This window comes from Ornithorhynchus anatinus, chromosome 1, assembly GCF_004115215.2.
Source record: "Ornithorhynchus anatinus isolate Pmale09 chromosome 1, mOrnAna1.pri.v4, whole genome shotgun sequence".
In the NCBI taxonomy this organism is placed as follows: domain Eukaryota; kingdom Metazoa; phylum Chordata; class Mammalia; order Monotremata; family Ornithorhynchidae; genus Ornithorhynchus; species Ornithorhynchus anatinus.
Window position 1 is genome coordinate 148,375,921 of NC_041728.1, and position 27,238 is coordinate 148,403,158.

At 46.0% G+C, this 27,238-nt stretch overlaps 1 protein-coding gene across 9 annotated transcripts in view; it reads right to left on the reverse strand.

The window, feature by feature from the left end:
- Positions 1-27,238, reverse strand: part of MCF2L2 (MCF.2 cell line derived transforming sequence-like 2) — a 482,616-nt gene that overhangs the window by 201,980 nt on the left and 253,398 nt on the right. For all 9 annotated transcript variants that reach the window (XM_029058027.2, XM_029058038.1, XM_029058021.2 and 6 more), the window contains 4 exons: positions 23,956-24,147; positions 22,909-23,086; positions 8,595-8,698; positions 2,975-3,063 (listed from right to left, as the gene is read on the reverse strand). In XM_029058027.2, the coding sequence (XP_028913860.1) occupies positions 2,975-3,063; positions 8,595-8,698; positions 22,909-23,086; positions 23,956-24,147 (563 nt within the window). The remainder of the gene's footprint in view (positions 1-2,974; positions 3,064-8,594; positions 8,699-22,908; positions 23,087-23,955; positions 24,148-27,238) is intronic.

The following is a 27,238-nucleotide window of genomic DNA, read 5'->3' on the forward strand; positions in this document are numbered from 1 at the left end:
TTTTCTATTAATTGGAGACCCTAATATTGGACTGTTCACATTCATTATTCTCCTCACCTCAATCATCTCCCATATCACTGGCTTCTTCTAGTGTCAAGAACCACTCGCTTGCATGTATTCCTTGCGGAATGAAAGCAGTTCACCAATTTTCATCACAACCCGCTTACACTCTAATGCTGGGCCATCCCATTATGAAATTGCACAGCATAGCACACCACACTTCTTTTTATTGTCTTAAGTGTTTACTATGTACTAAGCAGTGGGGATAGATATTCTCATTCATTCAATCGTATTTATTGAGCACTTATTGGTTGCCGAGCACTGGACTAAGCACTTGGGAGAGTACAAAACAGTACAAAAGATAATCTGATAAAAGATAAAAAAAATCAGGTGGGATACAGTGCTTGACCCAAGCAGCGTGGCTCAGTGGAAAGAGCCCGGGCTTGGGAGTCAGAGGTCATGGGTTCGAATTTGGGTTCTGCCACTTGTCAGCTGTGTGACTGTGGGCAAGTCACTTCACTTCTCTGTGCCTCAGTTCCCTCATCTGTAAAATGGGGATGAAGACTGTGAGCCTCACGTGGGGCAACCTCATTCCCCTGTATCTACCCCAGTGCTTAGAACAGTGCTCTGCACGTAGTAAGCGCTTAACAAATACCAACATTAGGAAAGCAGCGTGGCTCAGTGGCAAGAGCCCGGGCTTGGGAGTCAGAAGTCATGGGTTCTAAACCCAGCTCTACCGCTTGCCAGCTGTGTGATTTTGGGCAAGTCACTTCACTTCTCTGTGCCTGTTACCTCATCTGTAAAATGGGGGCTAAAACTGTGAGCCCCACGACCTGATCACCTTGTATCCCCCCAGTGCTTAGAACAGTGCTTTGCACATAGTAAGCGCTTAACAGATACCACCATTATTATATGGGGCTCACAGTCCTAATCCCCATTTTACTGATGAGGTAACTGAAGCACAGAGAAGTTTAGTGACTTGTCCAAAGTCAAACATCAGATAAGATTAAAACCTAGGTCCTTGTGACTCCCAGGCCCATGCTCTGTCAGGCAACACTGTTCATTCCTTGCTCTGTAATGAGGCAACCAATTTACTTCAAAACTGGTTTTTGACAAACGTTTCTACTTCTTCATGGATGCCAATTTAATTTGGACCAAAGCAGGCTCAGCTTTGCCCTACAGATGTTTCTGGACAAGGTGGGCAGCCTTAGCTCAGCGACCTCTGACCTCCTCCAGTTCCCCTGGGCAGGATGGGTTGAGGTGGAACAAAAGTATTGGCTTTATTTTTGCCCCCTTGCTGTGACTGTAGCACTTTTTCCTTGCTTTACCCAACTTTGGAACATGACCTGATCTAATGGGCCTTTGGGGATGGGAAAGAGTGAAGCCTGCGATCGGGCCCCAGGATCTTGGCGGGGGCAATGGAAGAAACTGTGGTTGTGGAAACAGCTGGGCAAGCAGGAAAGTAGAAAACCTTTATCTTTCTCTCTCTCTTTCTTTCCTCCATTTTTTCCCTCTCCCTTCCTCCTCCTTACCCTTTCCTCTTCAAACCTCACTCCCTGGATGCTCCACCCTCTACCACTATTTCATCCACAGCTCCAAAAGAAAAATTGGCATTCTCTCTCTCTCTCTTCTAGACTGTGACCCCGTTGTTGGGTAGGGATTGTCTCTATTGCCGAATTGGACTGTCCAAGCGCTTAGTACAGTGTTCTGCACACAGTAAGTGCTCAACAATTAAGATTGAATGAATGTTTCCTTAGAGCCATACTAAAAATAGCTTAGGAAAGTCTAATGGACAATGTTGCCAAAGGAAAACACCCTGAAAAACGTGTGAAGGGGCACTCCTATCTAGCAACAGTCCCCCGTCCTTCCCTTCCCCCCGGGGGGACCCATACACAACACTGGAGTATAAATGGATTATAAATAATAATAAATAAATATATTTATAAATCAGTAAATTGATTTTCAAGCATTCATTGATGATTATTACACGTCCGAGTTCCAGCTCCACCTGCATGAGACTTGCATACTGTGAGAACATATTTTTGACCAGAAAGGGGGAACTTGGTGCTCTCAATGCTTCCATATTAAGTTACTAGATTTAAAATCCTCAAAGGTTTTACTTTTTAGTCATTCCTGCTAGAGGTTGGAGCAACATGAACTTCAACTTATGGGAGGAATCAATGATAAGTAGTACATAGCTTTTAAAAAGATGATTCTCTTTCATCTATTTGGCCAGTCTCTGTTCCCTCCTCTTCTCCGGTCTCCTGGGAAGACAAGTAGGTGACTGAGCTCCTGAAGGGTCAGGGTCATGCCTAGAACTTTTAAAGCACCTGGCCCAAAGTGGCAGTTGTCCTTGGGTGAACCAGGTCCTCGGAGGGGAATTCAAGAATGGAGAACTGGGATTTCCCTTTGAGGAATGTTCTAGATTTGCAGGGTATGACATTATTATGTTGGATACAGCCAGCTTAATATAATGCCTTCATATGGAATGGATAAGGAGGAGGGCATAAATTTTTCCCTCTCCGTGGCCAAATATCTGAAGCCATCCTGCTTTCTCACCCATCTTTAATCCCACTTCTTAAATCCTACCGCATCTCTCCTCCTTTTCGATTTTTCGATTCAATTTTTTAAAATGTCACATTTTGAAAACGGCTTGGATATAACTGACTCATGTAAAACTTAATCATTCTTTCCTATAAATTTCCCACGTTAGTACCGATTTCCATGAAATTTTTCAATAGACACTAACATACCTTCCATTTAATAAACAGAATGTAAACTGTGTCCTTAGTGTCGCTGTGGGTCGGAAACGACTCGACAGCCTAAGACGAGACAAGAACTTGCCCTGTATCAGAGATAGATGTATGCGAGAGAGATCGCCGATACATTGGAATGCCCCTTCACGCTCTACTTTCATCCCAACCCAAAAAAAGAGAAAAGTTTGACTCATGCCAAGTCATTACTTCAATCTTACCTCCTCCGGGTGGAAAGATTCTCCTCACTTTCACTCATCACCAGAATTCTGCTTGTCCCTCCTTGGCTGGCTTCATGCATCACCTCTATCTAAGAATAGAGACACGTCATTAAATTCTAGGGGCCATTTTAAGTGTTGGGCTTTTCAGCTCCAAATATATACCCACACACATATATGTTTAATTAGAGTGTACTAGTAGTGTCTTTAATAGCTTAAAGCATTTTACATTGTGAACCCGTTGTTGGGCAGGGCCTGTATCTGTTGCTGAATTGTACATTCCAAGCACTTAGTACAGTGCTCTACACACAGTAAGCGCTCAATAAATACGATTGAATGAATGAATGAATGTCAGGCACTGTTGTAAGCACTATGGTAAATATAAATGAATCAGGTCAGTTACAGTCCCTGTCCCACATGGGGCTCACTGTTTGTGCTCCCACGCTTCTCTACTTTTCTTGGCTGCTTTACCGTCCTTGAGGGTCTACTGCTTACTGCAGCCTTCATCTTTTGCAGATTTGAATAATGCTACCTTGCTTTTGTATAGTAGCGAATTTTTCCAAAGACCTTTCCCTTGAATTATCTTCCTTTATCCTTCTAATATCCACGTGAGGTAGAGAGAGAGGCACCTTTTCCAGGTGAGGAACAAAGGCATAGAGAGGTGAAAGTCATTTTTTTCCAGTGTTACAGAGCAGGCCAGCAGCAAAACTGAAGTTTCCTTGCCCTAGAATGCTGTGCTTTCCAGTAGGCATGTTTGCTGGGAATACCCAGCTTCTTCACCTAATGGAGGAAACCATGTGTAATGGCTTTCTGACACTTTAAATGATTAAGTGGTACTTCACAAACCAGCATACCATTCTAGTTCATGTCTTCTTATCACATTTTAAAGGTGTTCTTTCTAGCTGATCCTGTGCAATATTAAGCTACAAATACTTTAATTGGAAGAATCTTTCCCTAAATCTGTTTGTTTACTAGGACCACTGAAACAAGGCGGTAGATTAACGTGGTGTTGAAAGAACAAGGAAAATCAGCTATAACTTCTCTGTGCCTCAGTTCCCTCATCTGCAAAATGGGAATTTAATATCTGTTCTCCTTCCCGCTTAGACTGTGAGCTTCATGTGGGGCCTGTATCCGTACCAGCACTTAGTACAATACTTGCCATATAGTAAGTGCTTAACAAATACCACAATTATTATAATTCTTAGATCCAAGACCAAAACGCTTAACCTGTCTTGCCTGTTTTAAAAGCTCTGATAAAAATCGGATGCGATTAGGAAGGATTGGAGAATTCGTCTATCTGGAGAGAATGTGATACTATTTCTGAAGAAATGGTTACATGCATGCACACTCTGACAACCACACTGAGGGCACTGTAACACCCATTTTGTTAAGAGAGTGACCTCCTCATCATAGAAGTGAATGACACTCCAAACACTTTATGTGAAGGGCAAGAGGATTCTTCAAATGGCTTGAAGGTAAAATATTTTATTTTAATAATTTTATCATCTTATGCTTTGCAATGTGATTTATAACCATTTTAGTTGGTTATTTGTCCCTTTCACAGGTGAGAGGCTCTCAGGGCTCTATGATCCCACCCATATTGAATGTCTGGAACCACAAGGGCAAATTTGTGACTTGAAAGGTTTAACTGTCAATAATAATGTTGGTATTTGTTAAGTGCTTACTATGTGCAGAGCACTGTTCTGAGCCCTGTGGTAGGTACAGGGTAATCAGGTTGTCCCATGTGAGGCTCACAGTTAACCCCCATTTCACAGATGAGGTAACTGAGGCCTAGAGAAGTTAAGTGACTTGCCCACAGTCACACAGCTGACAAGTGGCAGAGCCTGGATTCGAACCCATGACCTCGGACTCCCAAGCCTGGGCTCTTCCCACCGAGCCACGCTGCTTCTCTAGTAATTAGTAAACCCTGAAGTCAATTTGGACATAATCTCATGGCAAAAATACCTTGGCTCCACAAATTCAAAGAGTGGTATTTATCAAGTGCTTACTAGCTGAAGAGCATTGTTGTGAACTTGGGAGACTATGCAGCCTAGAGAAGCAGTGTGGCCTACTGGATAGAGCATTCATTCATTGGAATCATATTTATTGATAAGCACCATTAGACCTCTATACAGTAAGCTCATCTTGGACAGGGAACATGTCTAACAAGTCCGTTGTACTCTCCCAAGCGCTTAATACCGTGTTCTGCACACAGTAAGCACACATTAAATACAATTAATTGATTGATTGAATGTTCACTTTCATGCAGTTGATCCTGACTGATGCCATATTATTTTTTTATTTTTAAAAATCTAGAACATTTTCCCTCAACTGGGAACAATTCTGAATCTAGAACAGGACTGGCCCATAGTTTCATGTTAATGTTTATGGCACTCTTAGTCTTGGTACATAAACTCAAATCAATCCCTAAATAACACTATGAAATATTGGAAAAACTGAAATAGTTTTTATCAAATGAAGCTAATATCAATCCATTTTAAAAACAAGCTTTGAATGAAGCATTTTGATTTAATACTTTTGTGAAATAGCATAATGGGAGAGACAGGCATTAAAATAATAATAACCCTGGTATTTGCTAAGCGTTTACTATGTGCCAAACACTGTTCTAAGCGCTGGGGTGGATTCAAGGTAATCAGGTTGGATACAGTCTCTGTCCCTCGTGGGGCTCACAATCTTGATCCCCATTTTACAGATGAGGTAACTGAGGCACAGAGAAGTTAAGTGACTTTCCTAAGGCCACACAGCAGACATGAGGTGATGCAGAAAGAAGACATAATATGGTCTGGAGATGACAGGTTGTCAGCGAAGGCTTCTTGCAGGAGATGTGACTTTAGTAGGGCACTGAATATGGGGAGAATGATGGTCTGTTATACTGTACTCTCCCAAGTGCTTAGTACAGTGCTCTGCCCACAATAAGCCTTCAGTAAATAATAATAATTATGGTATTTGTTAAGCGCCTTGGCATTGTCCTAAGCGCTGCGGTAGATACAGGGTAATCAGGTTGCCCCTCATGGGGGCTCACAGTCTTAGTCCCCATTTTACAGATGAGGTCACTGAGGTTCAGAGAAGTTAAGTGGCTTGCCCAAGGTCACACAGCAGACAAGTGGCGAAGCTGGAATTAGAACCCATGTCCTCTGACTCCCAAGCCCGTGCTCTTTCCACTAAGCCACACTGCTTCTTGATTGATTGATAGGAAGGGGGAAGGAGTTTTATATGGGGGCGGGGGGGTGGTTAATGGCAAGAGAGGTGAGATTGAGATATAGGAAATAGGTTGATGGTAGAAGAATGAATTCATTCATTCAATAGTATTTACTGAGCGCCTACTATGTGCAGAGCACTGGACTAAGCGCTTGGAATTACAATTCAGCAACAGATAGAGACAATCCCTATGATGGGCTCAGTATGCAGGCTGGGTCGTAGTAATTGCATTAAAAAGTTTTGTAATTAATGAATTTTAATTTAATAAAACGATTAGTGATGGAACACTTAGATGTTATTAAGATGTTTAACAGATGTTTAACAGACCCAACAATATCTTACACGTTAGTTGACCCTAATAAATAGAATCAATCAATCGTCTTTACTGAACATTGTACTAAGCGCTGGGGAGAGTACAATATAACAGAGTTGGAAAGCACATTTCTGCCACAATCAGCCTATGAAAGAAAATGGGCAATTACTTTCTGATCAAAAATCTGCTTTTAGAAACATTTCCTGGAGATTCTCAAGTAGACACGGCAGCAGTAAGCTTGAAGCCTTTTCCTTTAAGAATCTTTTTTAAAAGGACTACAAATAGAGCTTCCCGTTCCAAACAAGCAGTGACTCATTTCATTGAAAAAGCAGCACAGGAGAACTACACTGCAGGGTTCTAAGCAGAGCGGGCAGGATGACAAACAAGGAAGTGGCGAGCAGGTGACGCGGGATTGGAGCTAGTTCTTGCATTCGTCAACCTACTGGAAAACAACCTGGTCAGCGTGCTGAGTTTTTGAAGCCTGGCTGCTCTCCATTCCAGCTAAGCACACAGTGCCAAGTTAGCTTCATAAGGCGCCTACTGTCAGGTCAACAGGCCCTTATTTCCTCTCTCTCTTTGGAGGCCAACTCTTACGGTTCGTCGTGGAGCCACCATCTTTCACAGAGGGTCCCGATCGTCCGCAACGGCTAGTTTGGTCCGGGGCCTCCCTGGGCATCTCAAACGGCACTGGCTCGTGCATTTCGAAACCCTGCTACCTGCACCCACCGAAAAAGCATCAGATCTGAGAGATCTCCTTCAATGTCATCTTTCAAATTTATTTATTGAGGCTTCCTGGGTGCAGAGCACTCTACTAAGCATCTGGGAGAATATAGTACGACAGACTTGGGAGACACATTCCCAGTGAATAACAGTAATAATAATAATGTTGGTATTTGTTAAGCGCTTACTACGTGCAGAGCACTGTTCTAAGCGCTGGGGTAGACACGGGGGAATCAGGTTGTCCCACGTGGGGCTCACAGTCTTAATCCCCATTTTGCAGATGAGGTAACTGAGGCACCGAGAAGTTAAGTGACTCGCCCACAGTCACACAGCTGACAAGTGGCAGAGCTGGGATTCGAACTCATGACCTCTGACTCCAAGGCCCGTGCTCTTTCCACCGAGCCAGTTCTGCCATTAGCCTGGTGTGTGATCTTGGGCAAGTCACAGGGCTACAGTCAGAGGACCTGGGGTCTTATCCTGGCTCCACCACTCGTCTGCTGTGTGTTCTTGGGAAGGTCCCTTAACTTCTCTGTGTTTCAGTTACCTCATCTGTAAAATTACTCATATCAATGCCTGTCTCCCCTTCTAGGCTGGAAGCTCATGACGAGCAGGGAACGTGCCTGAGAATTCTGTGGTTCTCTCCCAAGCACCTAGTTCAGTGCTCTGCATATAGTAAATGCTCAATAAATACCACTGATGGTGTCCAACCTGATTAGCTGGAACCATATTTTTTACCAAGAAGACTTCACGGATACACTACCAGAATGGTTGCAGATGGGATGTTGCGGGAGAGATGTGTCCATGGAGTCGCTATGGGTTGGAAACTACTCAATAGCAAAAGACTCCGCTGACCTTGTCACTCCGTTAGCTCTCTCCCCCAAAACTAATCCACTCTCTTCTACTATTACACCCCAGCTCTTCATTCACCTGAAACACTCATTACATCAATCATATTTATTGAGCATTTACTCTGTTTAGGGCACTGAATTAAGAGTTTAGGAGAGTATGACAGAATTAGCAGACATATTCTATGCCCACAACAAGTTTACAGTCTAGAGTGGGAGACAGACATTAATATCAATATTTGACTGCTTTTCCCCAGACTGGGGTGGGGTGAGGGGATTGAGGCAGCGGGGATTTGGGAGGCGATTTCCTTGCCATCCGTAAACCACCCTTATCCATTTTGGTGCCAGCAGCTGTCAGTATGATTGAAATTAAATGCATATATGACACAGTAGAATTTAAAACTATGTTGAATTGTGTTATGTTTTATAATATACAATATATACAATAATATATTGTACTATATATAATATTAAATTCTCTTTCATCCAACCAAGTTGTATATCGGGAACAAATAGGTGTGCTTACCTTTATTCCACCTTTGGGTTTCTTGATATTTTTCTTTTTTGATAAATCCGTTTCAGTGATGGTCTTGGGAGTATAGGGGGTATCCGATATTCTCTTATTAGTAACTGAAAAGACAAAGAGAAACTTACATTGAAATACTCAAGTATAAATTGCTCTGTAATACCTACAGACAATATAGATTCCTAAATTGTGATATAGTAGAGATTAAAGGAGTCTGAGCATTTGTTAGGTTAGACTGAGCCCTCCCTGGCCCCAGTAGGAAGAGAGCGGGCCTGGGAGTCAGATGACCTGGGTTCTCATCCCTGCTCTGCCAACTGCTTGCTGGGTGACGCTGGGCAAGTCACTTAACTTCTCTGTGCCTCAGTTTCCTCAACTGTAAAATGGGGATTCAATACCTGTTCCTCCCTTCTGCTTAGACTGAGCCCTATGCGGGACAGGGACTGTGTCCGACCTAATTAACTTGTACCTACCCCAGCGCTTAGAACAGTGTTTGACACTGGGTAAGTGCTTAATGAATACTATTTAAAAAGGGATCAAGTTTCTCTCTGTATCCTTTTTTTTAAAAGTTCATATGCATAAAAGGAAGAGCATAAAAGGCCCGAAGGGATTGGGGGTGTTAGAAAAGCGTGGAGTTTCTTGACGTAACAGACCTCCCAAATATTTGCTAAAAGGAAAATTGAGTGACTACAGCAAGGGTCCAGGAAATCTCCATGATTTCAAAGAACCAAGGAACACATAAGGTCACTTAAGAAAGATCTAAAAAATTCACCCAGAACTTCTCTGCCTTAAATTGCAAACTCTTCCTTTGACCTTAGCTCCGCTGGAGTTATGACAGAGAAACACCCTTGTATGCAGGTGCCTAACTGAATTTCTTTGAAGATTTGGTTTTAGATCTTTTAACAAAAACTTAGACCTGCACACCTGCACTGTAAATAACATCAGGAAGAGATATGCGGAGATAGTGAGATGAGCAGAGGGATGCTACAAGGGCGTCCTCCAATCACTTGTTAAGAAGATTGCCAGAGATGAATTATAATTAAATTATTCAAAGAGAATTCAGTTGAACCCATATCGGAGAGGGACTGTGTTTGGCCTGATTATCTTGTATCTACCCCAGTGCTATTTATTATGTATTTGTTAAGCGTTTACTATATGTCAAGCACTGTTCTAAGTGCTGGGGTAGTACAAGCTGATCGGGGGGATACAGTTCCTGTCTCACATGAGCCTCTCAGTCTAAATAGGAGGGAAAATGAGTGTTTAATCCCTATTTTACAGTTGAGGAAACTGAGGTGCAGAGAAGTTAAGTGACTTGCCCAAAGTCACACAACAAGTCCTCTGACTCCCAGCCTATGCTCCTTCTACTAGGCCACGATGCTTCCACTGAGTTGGTAAATACATACCTTGTTCACAGGAAGCTTACAGTCTAAAAAGGGAGATTTATCAAACAAAATCTCCTCACCATTGGCTTTAACTCCTCCTACCTCACCTCACTTCTCTCCTTCTACAACCCAGCCCACACACTTGGCTCTTCTGGTGCTAACCTTCTCACTCTGCCTCCATCTCGCCTGTCTCACCGCCAACCCCTGGCCCACATCCTACCTCTGGCCTGGAACGCCCTCCCTCCTCAAATCCGCCAGACAATGACTCTCCGCCCCCCCATTTCAAAGTCTTACTGAAAGCACATCTCCTCCAAGAGGCCTGCCCAGACTAAGCCCCACTTTTCTTCATCTCCCGCTCCCTTCTGCATTGCCCTGACTTGCTCCTTTCGCTTTCTTCCCCGCCTCCCAGCCCCATAGCACCTATGTATATATCTGTAATTTTATTTATTTGTATTGATATCTTTTTATTTGTATTGATGTCTGTCCCCCCCCACCTTTAGACTGTGAGCTCATTGTGGGCAGGGACTGTCATACTTTATTAGTGTTTTGTATTTTCCCAAGCGTTTAATACAGTGCTCTGAGCACGGTAAGCGCTTAAAAAATACGACTGAATAAATGAATTAAAGGAGGGAGGAACAGGTATTTACTCCCCATTTTACAGTTGAGGAAACTGAGGCACGGAGTAGTTAAGTGACTTGCCCAGCATCACCCAGCAAGCAGAGGAAATAGAGTATACAGAGAGGTACATATATGCAGAGGGTCTGGGGTGAGTCGCAGAGTACTTAAGGTGTACCCCGGTGCATAGGCAATGCAGAGGGGAGGGCAGGTACGGGGAATGAGGGATTAGTCAGGGAAGATGTTTTGGAGGAAATATAGTTTTAGTGGGGTTTGAAGGGGGAAAGAGTGGTAGTCTACCAGAAATGAATGGGTAGGGAGTTCCAGGTCAGAGGGAGGACAGGAGGAGTGGTTGGCAGTAAAATAGATGAGATCAAGATAGTGAGTACCTCCATCCCTTTTGCCCCCCAGGACTCCCCAAAGCCATAGGAAAACAAGGGCAGGACTGGGCAGAGGGACCCCTGGGAGAGGACAAACTGCCCTTCCTCACACCTCCCCCACTCCAGTCCCACCCCCACCACTCCTAAGGCAGGGAGAATGGGCATGGAAAGAAGTGGGGCCTGGAAGTCAGACGGACCTGGGTTCTAATCCTGGCTTTGCCGCTTGCCTGCTGTGTGGCCCTGGGCAAGTCACTTTACTTCTCTGGGCCTCAGTTACCTCATCTGTCAAATGGGGATTAAGACTGCGAGCCCCTTGTAGGACAGGGACTCTGTCCCACCTGATTTGTTTGTATCCACCCAGTGCTTAGTACAGTGCCTGGCATATAGGAAGCACTTAACAAATACCACAATTATTATTATAGTTATTAGGCAGGGTGCTCTAAGGGACTGTGAGATCGGAAGGGGACAGAGTGACTACAGTCTGGCAAATTCCTTTTTTCTGATATTCAAGGGATGGTTAATGGCCCAAGAGGGGAGTGGAGAGAGGACTAAGTGTCAGGGGTGGGTGGGTTTGGGTTTACAGGTCTAAAGGACACAGGGAAGCCAGGGAGGAGGAAGGGAAGAGTGAGTAAACCAAGTTAAATGAGTAGCCTGGGTGACAGGTAGTCTAGAACTGATTGACATTTGGACTTGCATGGGAGAGGAAGTAAAAAATACTCTGAGGTTTACATTCCAAAACTTCAACTACTCAGCTCATCCAGCTCACACAAGTCCCACTATCTTCAGGAATCAAGCCTCACTGCATTCCCAAAGATCCCAAATCAGCCATATATCAAAGCTGAGCGAGCTGGGGGTGGGATTTTCTGAATAAACCTCCCTTTCCAATAAATACCGATTGCATGCCTGAATGAGTGAACAATTCTGTTGCCGAATTGTCCATTCCAAGCGCTTAGTACAGTGCTCTGCACATAGTAAGCTCTCAATAAATACTATTGAATGAATATATCAACAAATATATGCACAAGGTCAATACTCAGAGAAAGAAGGGAGAAATTGCTGAGGTGACCCGAGTGATAGAAGTCTGTTTTTTTTTTTGTAAACTATGTTTTAAGCATTTACTATGTGCCAGGAACTGTACTAAGCCCTGGGGTAGGTACAAGCTAATCAGGTTGGACACAGTCCCTGTCCTGCATGGGGCTCACACTCTTAACCCCCTTTTTCCAGATGAGGTAAATGAGACCCAGAGAAGTTAAGTGAATTGCCCAAGGTCACACAGCAGACCGGTGGCACAGCCAGAATTAGAACCCAAGTCCTCTGGTTCCCAGGCCGTGCTCTTTCCACAAGGCCATGCTGCTTCACATGGGACTATTTCATGGAGGAGGGGAGTGGTAAAGTGATTAGGGAGGGGAGGGAGTTCCAAACTAGTGGAATGGCATGCATTGTGTTATAATTCTGAGGAAGCTTCTGTTTGAAGAACAGAATGACTCAGCCTTGTTCGGGCAGCATATACTAGCAAATGCCAAAGTATTTTAGCACCATTTTAAACCCAAAGTAAAAGTGGAGAAGATACTTCTTGTTTGCTGTCAAATCCCACATCACTGCTGTGATCATATAACAAAATAGCCATTATATCAAAATAGCAGTAGAAGTATCTTTCTTCAACATTCTCCTTCCTTCTGTTCTGCATCTTGATTTATACAATCAGCCATTACATGTTTGAGAAACTATATTTATGAGATGAAACTCTGAACGAGTGTCTATCATGAAAATCAATCAATCATTTATTGAGTGCTTACTATGTGCAGGGCATTCATACATTCATTCAATCATATTTATTAAGCACTGTGTGCAGATCACTGTACTAAGTGCTTGGAAAGTAAAATTCAGCAACAAATCGAGCAGTGTACTAAGCACTTGGGAGAGTACGATACTACAGAGTCGGTAGACACTTACCCTGTCCATAGTGAGCTTATAGTTTAGAGGGGGAGGTAAGTTATAGATATGTTAATAAATGCTGTGGGGCTGAGGGAGGGGCAAATACCAAATGTCCAAAGGATAGAGATCTAAGTGCAGAGACAATGTAGAAGGGAGAGAGGGAACAGGAGAAAGGAGGGTTTAATTGAGGGAGGCTTCTTGGAGGAGTGGTGGCCTGGCGTACATGGAGGAGAAGGGAGTTCTGGACTGGAAGGAGGATGTGGGAAAGGGGCCGGAGGGGAGATGGATGAGATCGGGGCACAGTGAGCAAGCTGACGCTAGAGGAGGCAAGGGTCCTGCCTAGGCTGCAGTAGGAAAGGCCATCAGACAGAATTGCAGAGAAAGGACTATATAGTTGTCCATTATTATTATTTTGATACTTAAGTGCTTACTATGTGCCACGCACCATTCTAAGCGTTGGGGTAGATGCAGGTTAATCAGGATGGACACAGTTCCTATCCCACATGGGGCTCATAGTCTTAATCTCCATTTTTCAGCTGAGGTAATTTAGGCTCAGAGAAGTGAAGTGTCTTGCCTAAGGCCACGCAGGAGACAAATGGTCTTCTGACTCCCAGACCCGAGTTCTATCCACTGAGCCACAGACTGCCTAGGCCCAGACCATCAGGGCTCCCAGCAGGCCCCTTGACAGCTGAGCAGGAGGACGAAGCAGCAAAGCGGAGCCCGTCTGGCTTTCTGAACCCTGGGAAACCTGCAGCTGCAGCCTCCCAGCCCTGCGGGGACCTCCTTATCTGGGAGATCAGAGATGAGCAGGCATTGAGTCACGCAGGGCTCAGTTTCCCCTGAAAACTGGGGCTCCAGCGTCTATCCCTGACTAGACCAGCCAACCCCAGCACCTCAGGGTACTCTGCACTGGAAGCCTTATTCTCTGCAGGACAGGGGGTAGGCAGGGGCTGAGTTAATCATTCAATGCTATTTATTGAGTTCTTATTGTGTGCAGAGCACTGTATTAAGAGCTTGGGAGAGTATAATACAACAGAGACACATTCCTTGCCCACATTCCCTCCCTAACCGCCATCTTCAACTGTTCACTCTCCAATGGCTTCTTCCCCACTGCTTTCCAACGTACCCATGTCTCCCCATCCTAAAAAAACCCCCCTCCTTGATCCCACTGCTCCCTCCAGTCAACGCCCCATCCCTCCTACCATTCCTCACCAAATTCCTTGAATGAGTTGTCTACACCTACTGCCTCAAGTTCCTCTCCTCCGATTCTCTCGACTCCCTCCACTCAGGCTTCCGTCCCCTTCATTCCACAGAAAGCACCCTCTCAGAGGTCACAAATCATCTCCTTCTTACCAAATCCAACGGCCCCCTACTCCATCCTAATCCTCCTCGACCTTTCACAGCAGCCTTCGACACCGTCAACCACCCCCTTCTGGAAACATCCGACCTCGGCTTCACTCACATTGTCCTCTCCTGGTTCTCCTCCCCTCTGGCCACTCATTCTCATTCTCTTATTAATAATAATAGTAACAATAATAAATGTGGTATTTGCTAAGCACTTACTATACAGCAAACACTGTACTAAGAGTGTGAGCCTCATGTGGGAAAGGGACTGTGTCCAACCTGATTTACTCTGTATCTAGCCAGTGCTTAGAACAGTGTTTGGCACATAATAAGTGCTTAACGAGTGTTTGGCACATAGTTTGGCTTAACAAGTGTTTGGCACATAGTAAGTGCTTATATAGAGAAGCAGCGTGGCTCAGTGGAAAGAGTCCGGGCTTGGGAGTGAGAGGTCATGAGTTCGAATCCCGGCTCTGCCACTTGTCAGCTGACTGTGGGCAAGTCACTTAACTTCTCTGTGCCTCAGTTCCCTCATCTGTAAAATGGGGATGAAGACTGTGAGCCTCACGTGGGACAATCTGATGACCCTGTATCTACCCCAGCATTTAGAACGTTGCTCGGCACATAGTAAGCGCTTAACAGATACCAACGCTATTAACGCATACTATAATAATAAGAAGCGCTGAGGGGGAATACAAGCAAAACGGGTTAGACGTAGTCCCTGTCTCACATCTGGCTCACAGTCTTAATCCCCATTTTATAGATGAGGTAACTGAGGCATAGAGAAGCGAAGTGACTTGCCCAAGACAAGTGGCAGAGTCAGAATTAGAACCCATGGCCTACTGACTCCTTAGGCCTGTGCTCTATCCAATAGACCATGCTGCTTCTCTTACATGGGCTCCTCCTCTGCCTCCCAACCCCTAACTGTGGGTGTCCCTCAGTGTACGTTGTTCTGGGTCCCCTTCTAATTCTCTGTCTACACCAACCTCCTTGGAGAACTCATTCTCTCCCATGGCTTCCATTACCACCACTATGCAGATGATTTCCAAAGCTACATTTCCAGCCCTGATCTCTCTCCCTCTCTGCAGTCTTGCATTTCCCACTGCCTTCGAGACATCTCTACATGCATGTCCTGCTGTCACTGCTGTAGCGAAGCAGCGTGGCTCGGGGGAAAGAGCCCGGGCTTGGGAGTCGGAGGTCATGAGTTCTAATGCCGGCTCCACCGCTTGTCAGCTGAGTGACTACGGGCAAGTCACTTAACTTCTCTGTGCCTCAGAGAAGGCACAACCTGATCACCTTGAATCCTCCCAGCACTTAGAACAGTGATTTGCACATAGTAAGCACTTAACAAATACCATCATTATTATTATTATTACTTCAAACTTGGCATGTCAAAAAGCAAAACTCCTTATCTTCCCACCCAAACCTTACTCCTCCCCATCACTGTAGGCAGCACCACCATCCTTCCCAGCTCACAAGCCTATAACGTGGGCATTAAGCGTGGCACAGTGGAAAGAGCCCGGGCTTGGGAGTCAGAGTTTATGAGTTCGAATCCCAGCTCCACTGCTTGCCAGCTGTGTGACTTTGGACAAGTCACTTAACTTATCTGTGCCTCAGTTACCTCATCTGTAAAATTGGGAGTAAAACTGTGAGGCCCACGTGGGACAACCTGATCACCTGATCACCCAGAACAGTGCTTTGCACATAGTAAGCGCTTAACAACCACCATTATTATTATGTTATCTGTGTCTTCTCTCCCATTCTACCCACATATTCAATCTATCACTAAATCCTATCAGTTCAATCTTCACAACATCACTAAAATCTGCCCTTTCCTCTCCATCCAAACTCCTACCGTGCTAATCTAAGCATTTATTCTAACCCACCTGATTCTATCAGCCTCCTTGCTAACCTTCCAGCCTCCCGTCTTTCCCCACTCCATTCCATAATTCACTCTGTTTTCCAGATCATCTTTCGACAAAGATGTTTAGGCCACGTTTCTCCACTCCTCAAGAACTTCCAGTGGTTGGCCATCTACCTCCACATCAAACAAAAACTTTAAAGCCCTCAGTCACCTGGCCTCCTCCTACCTTACCTTGCTGCTGTCTTACTACATCGCAGCCCACACACTTCGCTCCTCTAATGCCAACCTACTCCCTCTACCACTATCCCATCTATCTTGCCACCGACGTCTCGCCCTCATCCTGTCTCTGGCCTGGATCTCCCTCCCTCTTCATATCCGACGGACGATTACTCTCCTCGCCTTCAAAGTCTCACTGAAGGTACAGCTCCTCCAAGAGGGCTTCCTTTCCCTCTTTTCCTTTCCTTCCACTCCCTTCTGTGTCACCCTGACTTGCTCCCTTAATTCATCCCCCTCCCAGCCCCACAACGCTTATATACATATCTGTAACTCATTTACTTAATATTAACGTCTGGCTCCCCCTCTAGACTGTAAACTCTTGTGACTAGGAAATGTGTCTGTTATATTGTTATACTGTACTCTCCCAAGTGCTTAGGATAGTGCTCTTCACACAGTAAGATCTTAAAAAATATAATTGACTGACACTTTTTTTGTTTCGTTTTGTTTTAATGGTATTTGTTAAGCGCTTACTATGTGCCAGGCACTGTACTAAGGGATGGAGAAAATGCGAGATAATGAGGTTGGACATAGTTGGACAAGGAGCCCACAATCTTAATTCTCATTTTACAGATGAGTAACTGAAGCACAGAGAAGTTAAGTGATTTGTTCACGGTCACACAGCAAACAAGCAGAGGCAGAATTAGAACCCAGGTCCTACTGACTCCCAGGCCTGTAAAAATATTAATAATAACAAGTATTTGTTAAGCATTCACTATGTGCCAGGCACTGTACTAAGTGCTGGGGTGGATAAAACCAAATTTTCCCACGTGGGGCTAACAGTCTCAATTCCCGATTTTATAGATGAGGTAACAGGCAGAGAGAGGTGAAGTGACTTAGCCAGGGACACACAGCAGATCAGTGGCCAAGCCAACATTAGAACTCAGGTCCTTCTGACTCCGAGGTCCTGGAATGCCCTCCCTCCTCATATCAGACACATAAATGCTCTCCCCCACCTTCAAAACCTTACTGAAGGTACATCTCCTCCAAAAAGCCTTCCCTGACTAAGCCCTCCCCTCCGCTTCTCCCACTCTCTTCTGCACTGTTCTTATTTTCTCCTTCATTCATCCTCCCTCCCATCCCCACAGCACACACACACATATATATATTTGTAATTTAATAATAATAATGATATTTGTTAAGCACTTACTATGTGCCAGGCACTGTACTAAGCACTGGGGTGGATACAAGCAAAATGAGTTGGACACAGTCCCTGATCCACGTGGGGCTTACGGTCTTAATCCCCATTTTACAGATGAGGGAACTGAGGCCCAGAGAAACAAAGTGACTTGCCCAAGGTCACACAGCAGACATGTGGCAGAGCCAGGATTAGAACCTATGACCTACTGACTCCCAGGCCTGTGCTCTATGGTTATGTATTTATCTATTTATACTAATGTCTTTCCCCTCTTCTAGACTGTGACCTTGTTGTGGGAAGGAATGTGTCTGTTTGTTGTTATAGTGTACTCTCCCAAGTGCTTAGAACAGTGCTTTGCACACAGTAAGTGCTCAATAAATACGATTGACAGACTACAGCGTGGCTCAGTGGAAAGAGCACGGGCTTTGGAGTCAGAGGTCATGGGTTCGAATCCCCGCTCGGCCACATGTCAGCTGTGTGACTTTGGGCAAGTCACTTAACTTCTCGGTGCCTCAGTTATCTCACCTGTAAAATGGGGATTAAGATTGTGAGCCCCACGTGGGACAACCTCATTCCCCTGTGTCTACCCCAGCGCTTAGAACAGTGCTCGGCACATAGTAAGCGCTTAACAAATACCAACATTATAGACTGACTGCCTTCCAGAAGAGAGATGCCAATTTTTCACTTTAGGCAGTCCACCACCTCCACCAGGATCGAGAGCTGAGCCAGGGCAAAAGAAACCTTCACATTTCCCCGCCGCAGCCCTGGCTCACCATGCAGCCGCCCGACACTGGGTGGTTTGGTTGCGCTGGAAGTGAGATGAAGCTGACCAGGTTCTTGGGGCAATCAGACACGGGGGAGGCAGGGAAGCATGAGATGGTTGAATTGCAGTTTTGGTTTCTCCTCACCATTACCATCTCACCATGATCGCTCCAACTACGCCAAGTGAACACTGCACCTAACGAGGGCCCGCCGATGGTAACGTGGCTGGTGACTTGATTTTGGCGGTATTCTAAAGTGTGTGGAGTCAGGCAGAAACAGAAAGGAAAGGAGGAAAGAGATCAAGGGGGAAGGAAAAAGAGGAAACGGGGTGTGAGGGAGAGAGAATTGTGGCATAAAGGGAGAGGGCAAGAGGAAGGAGAGGGAATGGGGAAAGGGAGAAAGGAGGGAAAAGAGGAAGGAAGAGGAAAGGACATTCACGCTACGCTACCCCCAGCAGCCAAGAGTTAGTGGCCACAGAGCCGAGCCCCTGATGGGTTAGCTGAGCTGCAGCCAAGGATAAAGATGGACAATTAATGGTGACCCCGACTCTGCAGGCTCAAAGCTGTGCAGTTGGTTTCACAAACAGATGTCTAGAGGAAGCGACTCCTCTACACTATAAGCTCTTTGTGGGCAGGGAATGTGTCTTTTATATTGTAAAGTGCTCTGCACACAGTAAGCGCTCAATAAATACGATGGACTGACTTACTGACAAGCAGGTCCTTTCAGGTTTGCAGGACATAATAATAATAATGTTGGTTTTTGTTAAGCGCTTACTGTGTGCAGAGCACTGTTCTAAGCGCTGGGGGAGATACAGGGTCATCGGGTTGTCCCACGTGAGGCTCACAGTCTTCATCCCCATTTTACAGATGAGGTAACTGAGGCCCAGAGAAGTGAAGTGACTTGCCCACAGTCACACAGCTGACAAGTGGCAGAGCCGGGATTCGAACCCATGATCTCTGACTCCCAAGCCCATGCTCTTTCCACTGAGCCACGCTGCTCCATCTCATCCCCTGTGCCCCTGCTTTCCTACTCTCAGTGGGTTTGGGGGGAAGAAGAATGGGGCCTGGGCTCATCTCCACAACCCCGCTGGGCTCCAGCATCCTCTGGTCTGGGCCTGAAGCCCATGGGAGGATAAGTGGAACCAACATGGCTAATCTGTGACCTTGGGCTAGTTACTTCACTTCTCTGGGCCTCAGTTACCTTATGTGTTAAACAGGGATTAAGACTATGAACCCCATGTGGGACATGGACTGTGTCCAACCTGATTAGTTTATATCTACCCCTAACACTAGAACAGTGTCTGGCACAGAGTAAGCACTTAAGAAATACCATACAAAATGACATTCTGTCTCACTTGCAGCCCTCAGTTGGCTTCAAGAGGCAGGGTGGCCTAGCTACAGTTTCCCGATAGGTGAAAATAGCCGTAGGAATGAGACAGGTGACTTTCACCTTCTCGGAGTTGGTGCACCCGTTCCAGAACCAAAATAAAAACATTTTGCTTGTACTGGGGAACGTTCCGTCAGTGTACAATTTTTGTAATCGATCGTACTTATCGAGCGCTTGGGAGAGTACGCAATAACAGAGTTGGTAGATACATTCCCTGCCCACAACGAGCTGTTCTTCCCAGGCAGAGACTGTGTTTTAACTTCTCTTGCAAGTTTCCAGGAGCCCAGTACAGTGTTTCGCATACAGTAGGCACTCAATAAATACTGTAGCTGCTGTTGCTGCTATGTAAGGAATCAGTAAAGAAAAAGAAGCATCAATCCTTTCCCACATTGGACCCTTGACACCACAAGCTTCTCTCCTGGGAAAGTGGAATGGAATGAAAGGGTCTGGGGTTTCTAACCCAAAGTTAATTACTTTTTATCTCGGAGATAAAAACTCTTGCCACATACAAGTACATTCAAGATTTGTTATCTTGCATTTCTCAAAGTCAGGCAGAGTCGGGTATTGGTAGAAGCAAATAAGCATTGGAAATAACCAGCAGGCTACCTGTCCCTTGGTAGGTCTGGAAACATCGGGGAATAATGGATCTGTACTGACCTATTATTCAAGTTCTGAGACCTGGGAACATATTCAGGCAGTGTCCCCGGATCTGAAACCCATCTCTCCATCCTCAGAATTTTTAGTCCTAAACCCCAACCATAAAACTAAGATCGTCTCTGCGGTGTGCTTTTTTAAGGGAAAATTAGGATCATATCAAGTGGGTGCAACTTTCTTGCTCCAGAGAATCTGTGGTATCCATGATTAATAGTAGCTGAGAACCTATGATTTTCAAAAATCTTTCTCTATTCAAAAGACCACCTATCCAAAGACCTCAATCTTTCTGATATGCTCTGCGTAGACATATACTTACTGAAACACCTTTCTAAGCGGAGTGATTGTTGGCCCAACCATCCCAAATCTGATCTCAGTCAAGGGGAGATGTTAATAATAATAATAAAAATGATAATTATTATTATTAGCATTATATTTATCATGTGTTATGTGCCAAGCTCTGTGCTAAGCACTGGGGCATGTACAAGATAATCAGGCCTGACACAATTCCTGTCCAACATGGGGTTCACAGTCTAAGTAGAAACCACTTAACTCCCAGGGATTAGAGAGTCAGTTTGAGTCTGGTGTTTACTAGTTTAGATACAGAGAAGCAGCACTGTACAGTGAAAGAGCACTGGCCTGGGAGTCAGAAGACCATGGGTTCCATCTAGTCCTGGCTCTGCTGCTTGTCTGCTGTGTGCCCTCGGGCAAGCCATTTCATTCATTCATTCATTCATTCATTCATTCATTCAATAGTATTTATTGAGCGCTTACTATGTGCAGAGTACTGTACTAAGCGCTTGGGATGAACAAGTCGGCAACAGATTAGAGACGGTCCCTGCCGTATGACGGGCTCACGGTCTAATCGGGGGAGACGGGCAGATGAGAACAATGGCAATAAATAGAGTCAAGGGGAAGAACATCTCATAAAAACAATGGCAACTAAATAGAATCGAGGCGATGGACATTTCATTAACAAAATAAATAGGGTAATGAAAATATATACAGTCGAGCGGACGAGTACAGTGCTGAGGGGATGGGAAGGGAGGGGGGAGGAGCAGAGGGAGATGGGGGGAAAAGAGGGTTAAGCTGCGGAGAGGTGAAGGGGGGGTGGCAGAGGGAGTAGACGGAGAAGAGGAGCTCAGTCTGGGAAGGCCTCTCGGAGGAGGTGAGTTTTAAGTAGGGTTTTGAAGAGGGGAAGAGAATCAGTTTGGCAGAGGTGAGGAGGGAGGGCGTTTCGGGACCGCGGGAGGACGTGGCCCGGGGGTCGACGGCGGGATGGGCGAGACCGGGGGACGGTGAGGAGGTGGGCGGCGGAGGAGCGGAGCGTGCGGGGTGGGTGGTGGAAAGAGAGAAGGGAGGAGAGGTAGGGAGGGGCGAGGTGATGTAGAGCCTTGAAGCCTAGAGTGAGGAGTTTTTGTTTGGAGTGGAGGTCGATAGGCAACCACTGGAAGTGTTTAAGAAGGGGAGTGACACGCCCAGATCGTTTCTGCGGAAAGATGAGCCGGGCAGTGGAGTGAAGAATAGACCGGAGCGGGGCGAGAGAGGAGGAAGGGAGATCAGAGAGAAGGCTGACACAGTAATCTAGCCAGGATATGACAAGAGCCCATAGCAGTAAGGTAGCCGTTTGGGTGGAGAGGAAAGGGCGGATCTTGGCGATATTGTAAAGGTGAGACCGGCAGCTCTCGGTAACGGATAGGACGTGCGGGGTGAACGAGAGAGACGAGTCAAAGATGACACCGAGATTGCGGGCCCGAGAGACGGGAAGGATGGTCGTGCCATCCATGGTGATAGGGAAGTCTGGGAGAGGACCGGGTTTGGGAGGGAAGATAGGAGTTCAGTCTCGCTCATGTTGAGTTTTAGGTGGCGGGCCGACATCCAGGTGGAGACGTCCCGGAGGCGGGAGGAGATGCGAGCCTGAAGGGAAGGGGGGAGGACGGGGCGGAGATGTACATCTGCGTGTCATCTGCGTAGAGATGGTAGTCAGAGCCGTGAGAGCGAATGAGTTCACCGAGGGAGTGAGTGTAAATGGAGAACAGAAGAGGGCCGAGAACTGACCCTTGAGGAACTCCAACAGTTAAAGGATGGGAGGGGGAGGAGGCGCCCGCAAAGGAGACCGAGAATGACCGGCCAGAGAGATAAGAGGAGAACTGGGAGAGGACGGAGTCCGTGAAGCCAAGGTGAGATAAGGTGTGGAGGAGGAGGGGATGGTCGACAGTGTCAAAGGCAGCAGAGAGGTCAAGGAGGACGCTTAGTACAGTGCCTGGCACATAGTAAACACTTAACAAAGACCATTATTATTGTTATTCTCTGGGCGTCAGTTCCCTCATCTGTAAAATGGGGATTAAGACTGTGAGCGCTATGTTGGACAGGGACCGTCTCCAATCCGATTTGCTTGTATCCACTCCAGCACTTTAAACACAAAGTAAGCGCTTAACAAATACAATTATCATTACAATGATTTGGATTAGTTTCCTAGAGAACCCAGAAGCATCTCATGACGACAGAGGCAATTCCCAGAAAGCTCCATGTTTCCTTCTAAGACTCGCAGCCAACCCAGAGCCGCTGGAGAATTTCCGGAGTCGCTTACTTAGTGTGGAGGGCCGACTGGTCTTTGGCGATGCCCGCTTGGGGGAGGACTCTGGATGCGGGGCTACGGGTTGCACTGGCCGCGTCTGTTTGGCCGCCAGCTTCTTCAGACTCACTTGTCTCTTATCAAACATCTCCTGTACATCTCCCAGCTTCTGCAAGATTTTTTGGGCCTTGACCTGTGGGGTCAATAAGCAGGTAGTGAGCAGGAAATTCCAGTAGCAATTCCAGGGTCAAGCACTTACTGCCCACTAAGCACGTGTTAGATCAATTACCACTACAGTTTACATGCTCTGACCCAGAAAGGGTCTCTGGAGAGGGCTACGGAAGACCCGATCCAAGGAAACAAAGCCTTCGTGAGACCGGTAAAATGGCCGCTGTTTTTCCCAACACGTTTTGCGGTTGGGAACTTAAAAGTGCTGGTAGAAGGCCAGTTAGGCACACTGAGCGTAACAGATCAGATGCCTGTCTGGACTAGAAAAGCCAAAAGTCATCTTGGCAATATGGGGAAGGTTACGTAAATCATTAACTGAGCAGTCTTGAGTGTATTCATAGACATTTTAGTTTCTGCTTCCATCGGAATGGACACCAGAGATGGTACGCACATGCCACACTGCACCTTGGCAAATGAATATTTATGACTTTCTATTTTGCTGGTCATCAAAGCATAACAGATTTCTTTAAAAAGGGAAACACAGCTCTCAAATTCTGTGGGTACAAAAATTCCCCTATGGCTTCAGCGGGTGCAGTGGTGCAACCTAATCTAATCACTTTGCTTTTGTACCCAAAGAGTCTGAGGGGAACAGGAAAAGAAACTCTCTGCTGCACCCATTTACTGGGTCCAGGGAGCAGATACTTAGAGGCTGACCGGCTTCTTGCACCCCTTCTACAGCATAGGGAAGGGTTAGGACCTGGGGAAGAGCTCGAAAGTAGATATTCCATACCCACATGCAGAGCCTTTTGACAATTACCTATCCCAGGTCAGTACAACTCATGGCCACATACCATTCTTCTCCAGCCCAAGGTGTGAAAACCCCGAAGACGATACCTTTATTTCAGGCGTGAGAATCATATCAAACTGGTTGTAAAATTCCTTTGGGTTGGACAGCTGGTGCTCCTTGGCCGTGCCCAGGAACTTCTCGATGTCACACAGAGCGGTTTCGGCTCCCTCTTGGGACTGGCACTTATCCACGGCTTGGGAAGCTAAGAGATAGATTCCAGCTTCACACCACTGAGTGGCCTGTGGAAAGGAAATTCAGTAGATAGTCAGCAAAAGCAGGGCCACGGACAAACTCACAGAACCAGGACTGGATTTTGATTTCAAAATCCCACACGTGAATCCTGGGGTCCAGACGAAAGCGCTGGCATCCTCCATTCCCCCAGCCAATGCATGCATCTTCCCGTCTGCGTGTGCCTTCTTCCCCCCAGCTATTTTTTTATGCTATCTGTTAAGCTCTTATTATGTGCCAGAAAATGTACTAAGCATGGAGTAGATACAAGCTAATCTACAAGCCACATGGGGCTCCCAGTCTTAATCCCCATTTCACAGATGAGGTAACTGAGGCCCAGAGAAGTGAAGTGACTTGCTTGAGATCACACGGCAGACAAGTGGCAGAGCTGGGATTAGAACCCAAGTCCTTCTGACTGCCAGGCTGGTACTCTACCTACTAGGTTACACTCCTTCTCTTGCCAGTGCACGCATCTTCTTGTCTTCATGTGTCTCCCCCTAACCGACGCACACTTTTCCTTTCCGCATGTGCTTCCCCCCCGACTCTGTCAATGTATGCATCTCCTTGTCTGCATTTGCCGTCTCCCCCCAACAGTGCATGTATCATCCTGTCTGCATATGTCTTCACCTTCCCTTTCCCTGCCACCGATTCATGCATCCCTTGCTCTGCATGGACCTTTGCTTCTCCAGCTCTTTTACTGACTGAGAGACAACGTCTGCAAGATAGTATGGTTTCCAGGCCTGAACCCTTCTGGAGCTTTAGGCCCAGCCAATTCATTCTGGCTTTCTCTAGCCCCGAGTAAAACTCTAAAGATATTGAAGTCAAGCACTGAAAGAGGAAGCACTCTGCAGAAAATCATGAAAAGCCAAATAAAATCATATGGGACAAGGAAGTGGCCGAGAGCAAGAGCAAAATGTCGCCTCACCTTTAAAGTCACTCTAAAATCACACCTCTTTCAAGAAGCCTTACCTAAATTCTCATTTTCCCTCTGTGTGGTCTCTGCACTCAGATCTGTACCACTTAAGTACTTGATATTTACTCCTTCTATCAGCCCCACATATGCTCTACCACTTCCTCTAGATGTAACCTAACGCCACTCTTCCTTTACCATTTAGAGGAGCCGATTAAACCACACCACTCTTCTGTACTGTAATTTTGGTCAACATGGTGAACACGAGATCATACTCAAGGATGGGAATGGTCGCAGCTTTGTTCCAAGTGCAGATTATAACCCGGAGCAGTGACATAGCCTGTTTAAGTCTGTGAAGACATGATTACTGGCACTTTGGGAAACCACGTTAATGTAATGTATGTGCTGGGAAGCACATAGGGAAATTGGGACCGCTGGGAATTAATGATAGGGGGCAAAATTACAGGAAGCATTGTGGCCTAGTGGATAAACCACAGGCCTGGGAGTCAGAAAGACATCGGTTCTGATCCTATATCTCCTACTTTTTTTAAAAAATGGTATTTGCTAAGCACTTACTATGTGCCAGGCATTATTCTAAGAGCTACCTACGGTAGATACAAGGAAATCTGACTGGACACAGTACCCATCTCACATGGGGCTCACAGTCTGAATCCCCATTTTACAGATGAGGTAACTGAGTCACAGAGAAGTCAAGTACCTTGCCCAAGGTCACCCAGCAGACCAAGTGGCGGAGCCGGGATTAGAGCCCAGGTCCTTCTGACTGCCAGGCCCGTGCTCTATCCACTAGACCATACTGCTTCTCTGCTGGTTGACCCTGGGCAAGTTACTTCATTTGTCTGTGCCTCAGTTACATCTGTAAAATTGGGATTAAGACTCTGAGCACCATGTGGGACATGGACTGTGTCCACCCTCCTTAGCTTGTATCTACCCCAGCGCTTAGTACAGTGCCTAGCACATAGTAAGCAGACTGAGCTCCCCCCTTTTTCCCTCTGCTCCCTCTACCCACCCCTTCACCTCTCCGCAGCTAAACCCTCTTCTCCCCCATTCCCTCTGCTCCTCCCCATCTCCCGTTCCACCCCCTCAGCTCTGTACTCATCCACTCAACTGTATATATCTTCATCATCCTATTTATTTTGTTTATTTTGTTTAATGAGATGTACATCACCCTGATTCTATTTATTTGCCATTGTTTTTATGAGATGTTCTTCCCCTTGACTCTATTTATTGCCATTGTTCTTGTCTGCCCGTCTCCCCCGATTAGACCGTAAGCCCGTCAAAGGGCAGGGACTGTCTCTATCTGTTGCCGATTTGTACATTCCAAGCGCTTAGTACAGTGCTCTGCACATAGTAAGTGCTCAATAAATACTATTGAATGAATGAACAAATACCATAAAAAAAACCCTCTTCAGGGAAAGCTAAAACTGTTCCGTTTCAGAATCCAATATGAGAACAAGCATTCCCTCTCTGAGTAATCCAGTATGAAATTCTTCTGCAGGCGTATACACCGGATTCTGCTCAAAACAGTGAGCGGAAGGGAAACTGCTACTGGTTTGGATTAGAAACCAGGAGGTCAGTCAGTTACTCAATCAATGATATTTATTGAGTGCTTACTGTGTGCAGAGCATTGTACTATGCACTTGAGAGAGTACAATACAACAATAAACAGACACCTTCCCTGCCCACAACAAGCTTACAGTCTAGAGGGGAATTTACATACATAAAGCCACCGTGGAAGACGCTGAGCCTCCCTGCTTACAATTCCATTCCAGCCCCTGAACTAACTAGAGAAGCAGCGTGGCTTAGTGGAAATAGCCCGGGCTTGGGAGTCAGAGGTCATGGGTTCTAATCCCGGCGCCACCATTATCAACTGTGTGACTTGGGGCAAGTCACTTCTCTGTGCCTCAGTTACCTCATCTGTAAAATGGGGACGAAGACTGCGAGCCTCATGTGGGACAACCTGATTACCTTGTATCAACTCCAGCGCTTAGAACAGTGCTTTGCACATAGTAAGCGTTTAACAAATACCACAGAGAAGCAGCGTGGCTCAGCGGAAAGAGCCCGGGCTTGGGAGTCAGAGGTCATGGGTTCGAATCCCAGCTCTGCCACTTGGCAGCTGTGTGACTGTGGGCAAGTCGCTTCACTTCTCTGTGCCTCTGTAAAATGGGGATGAA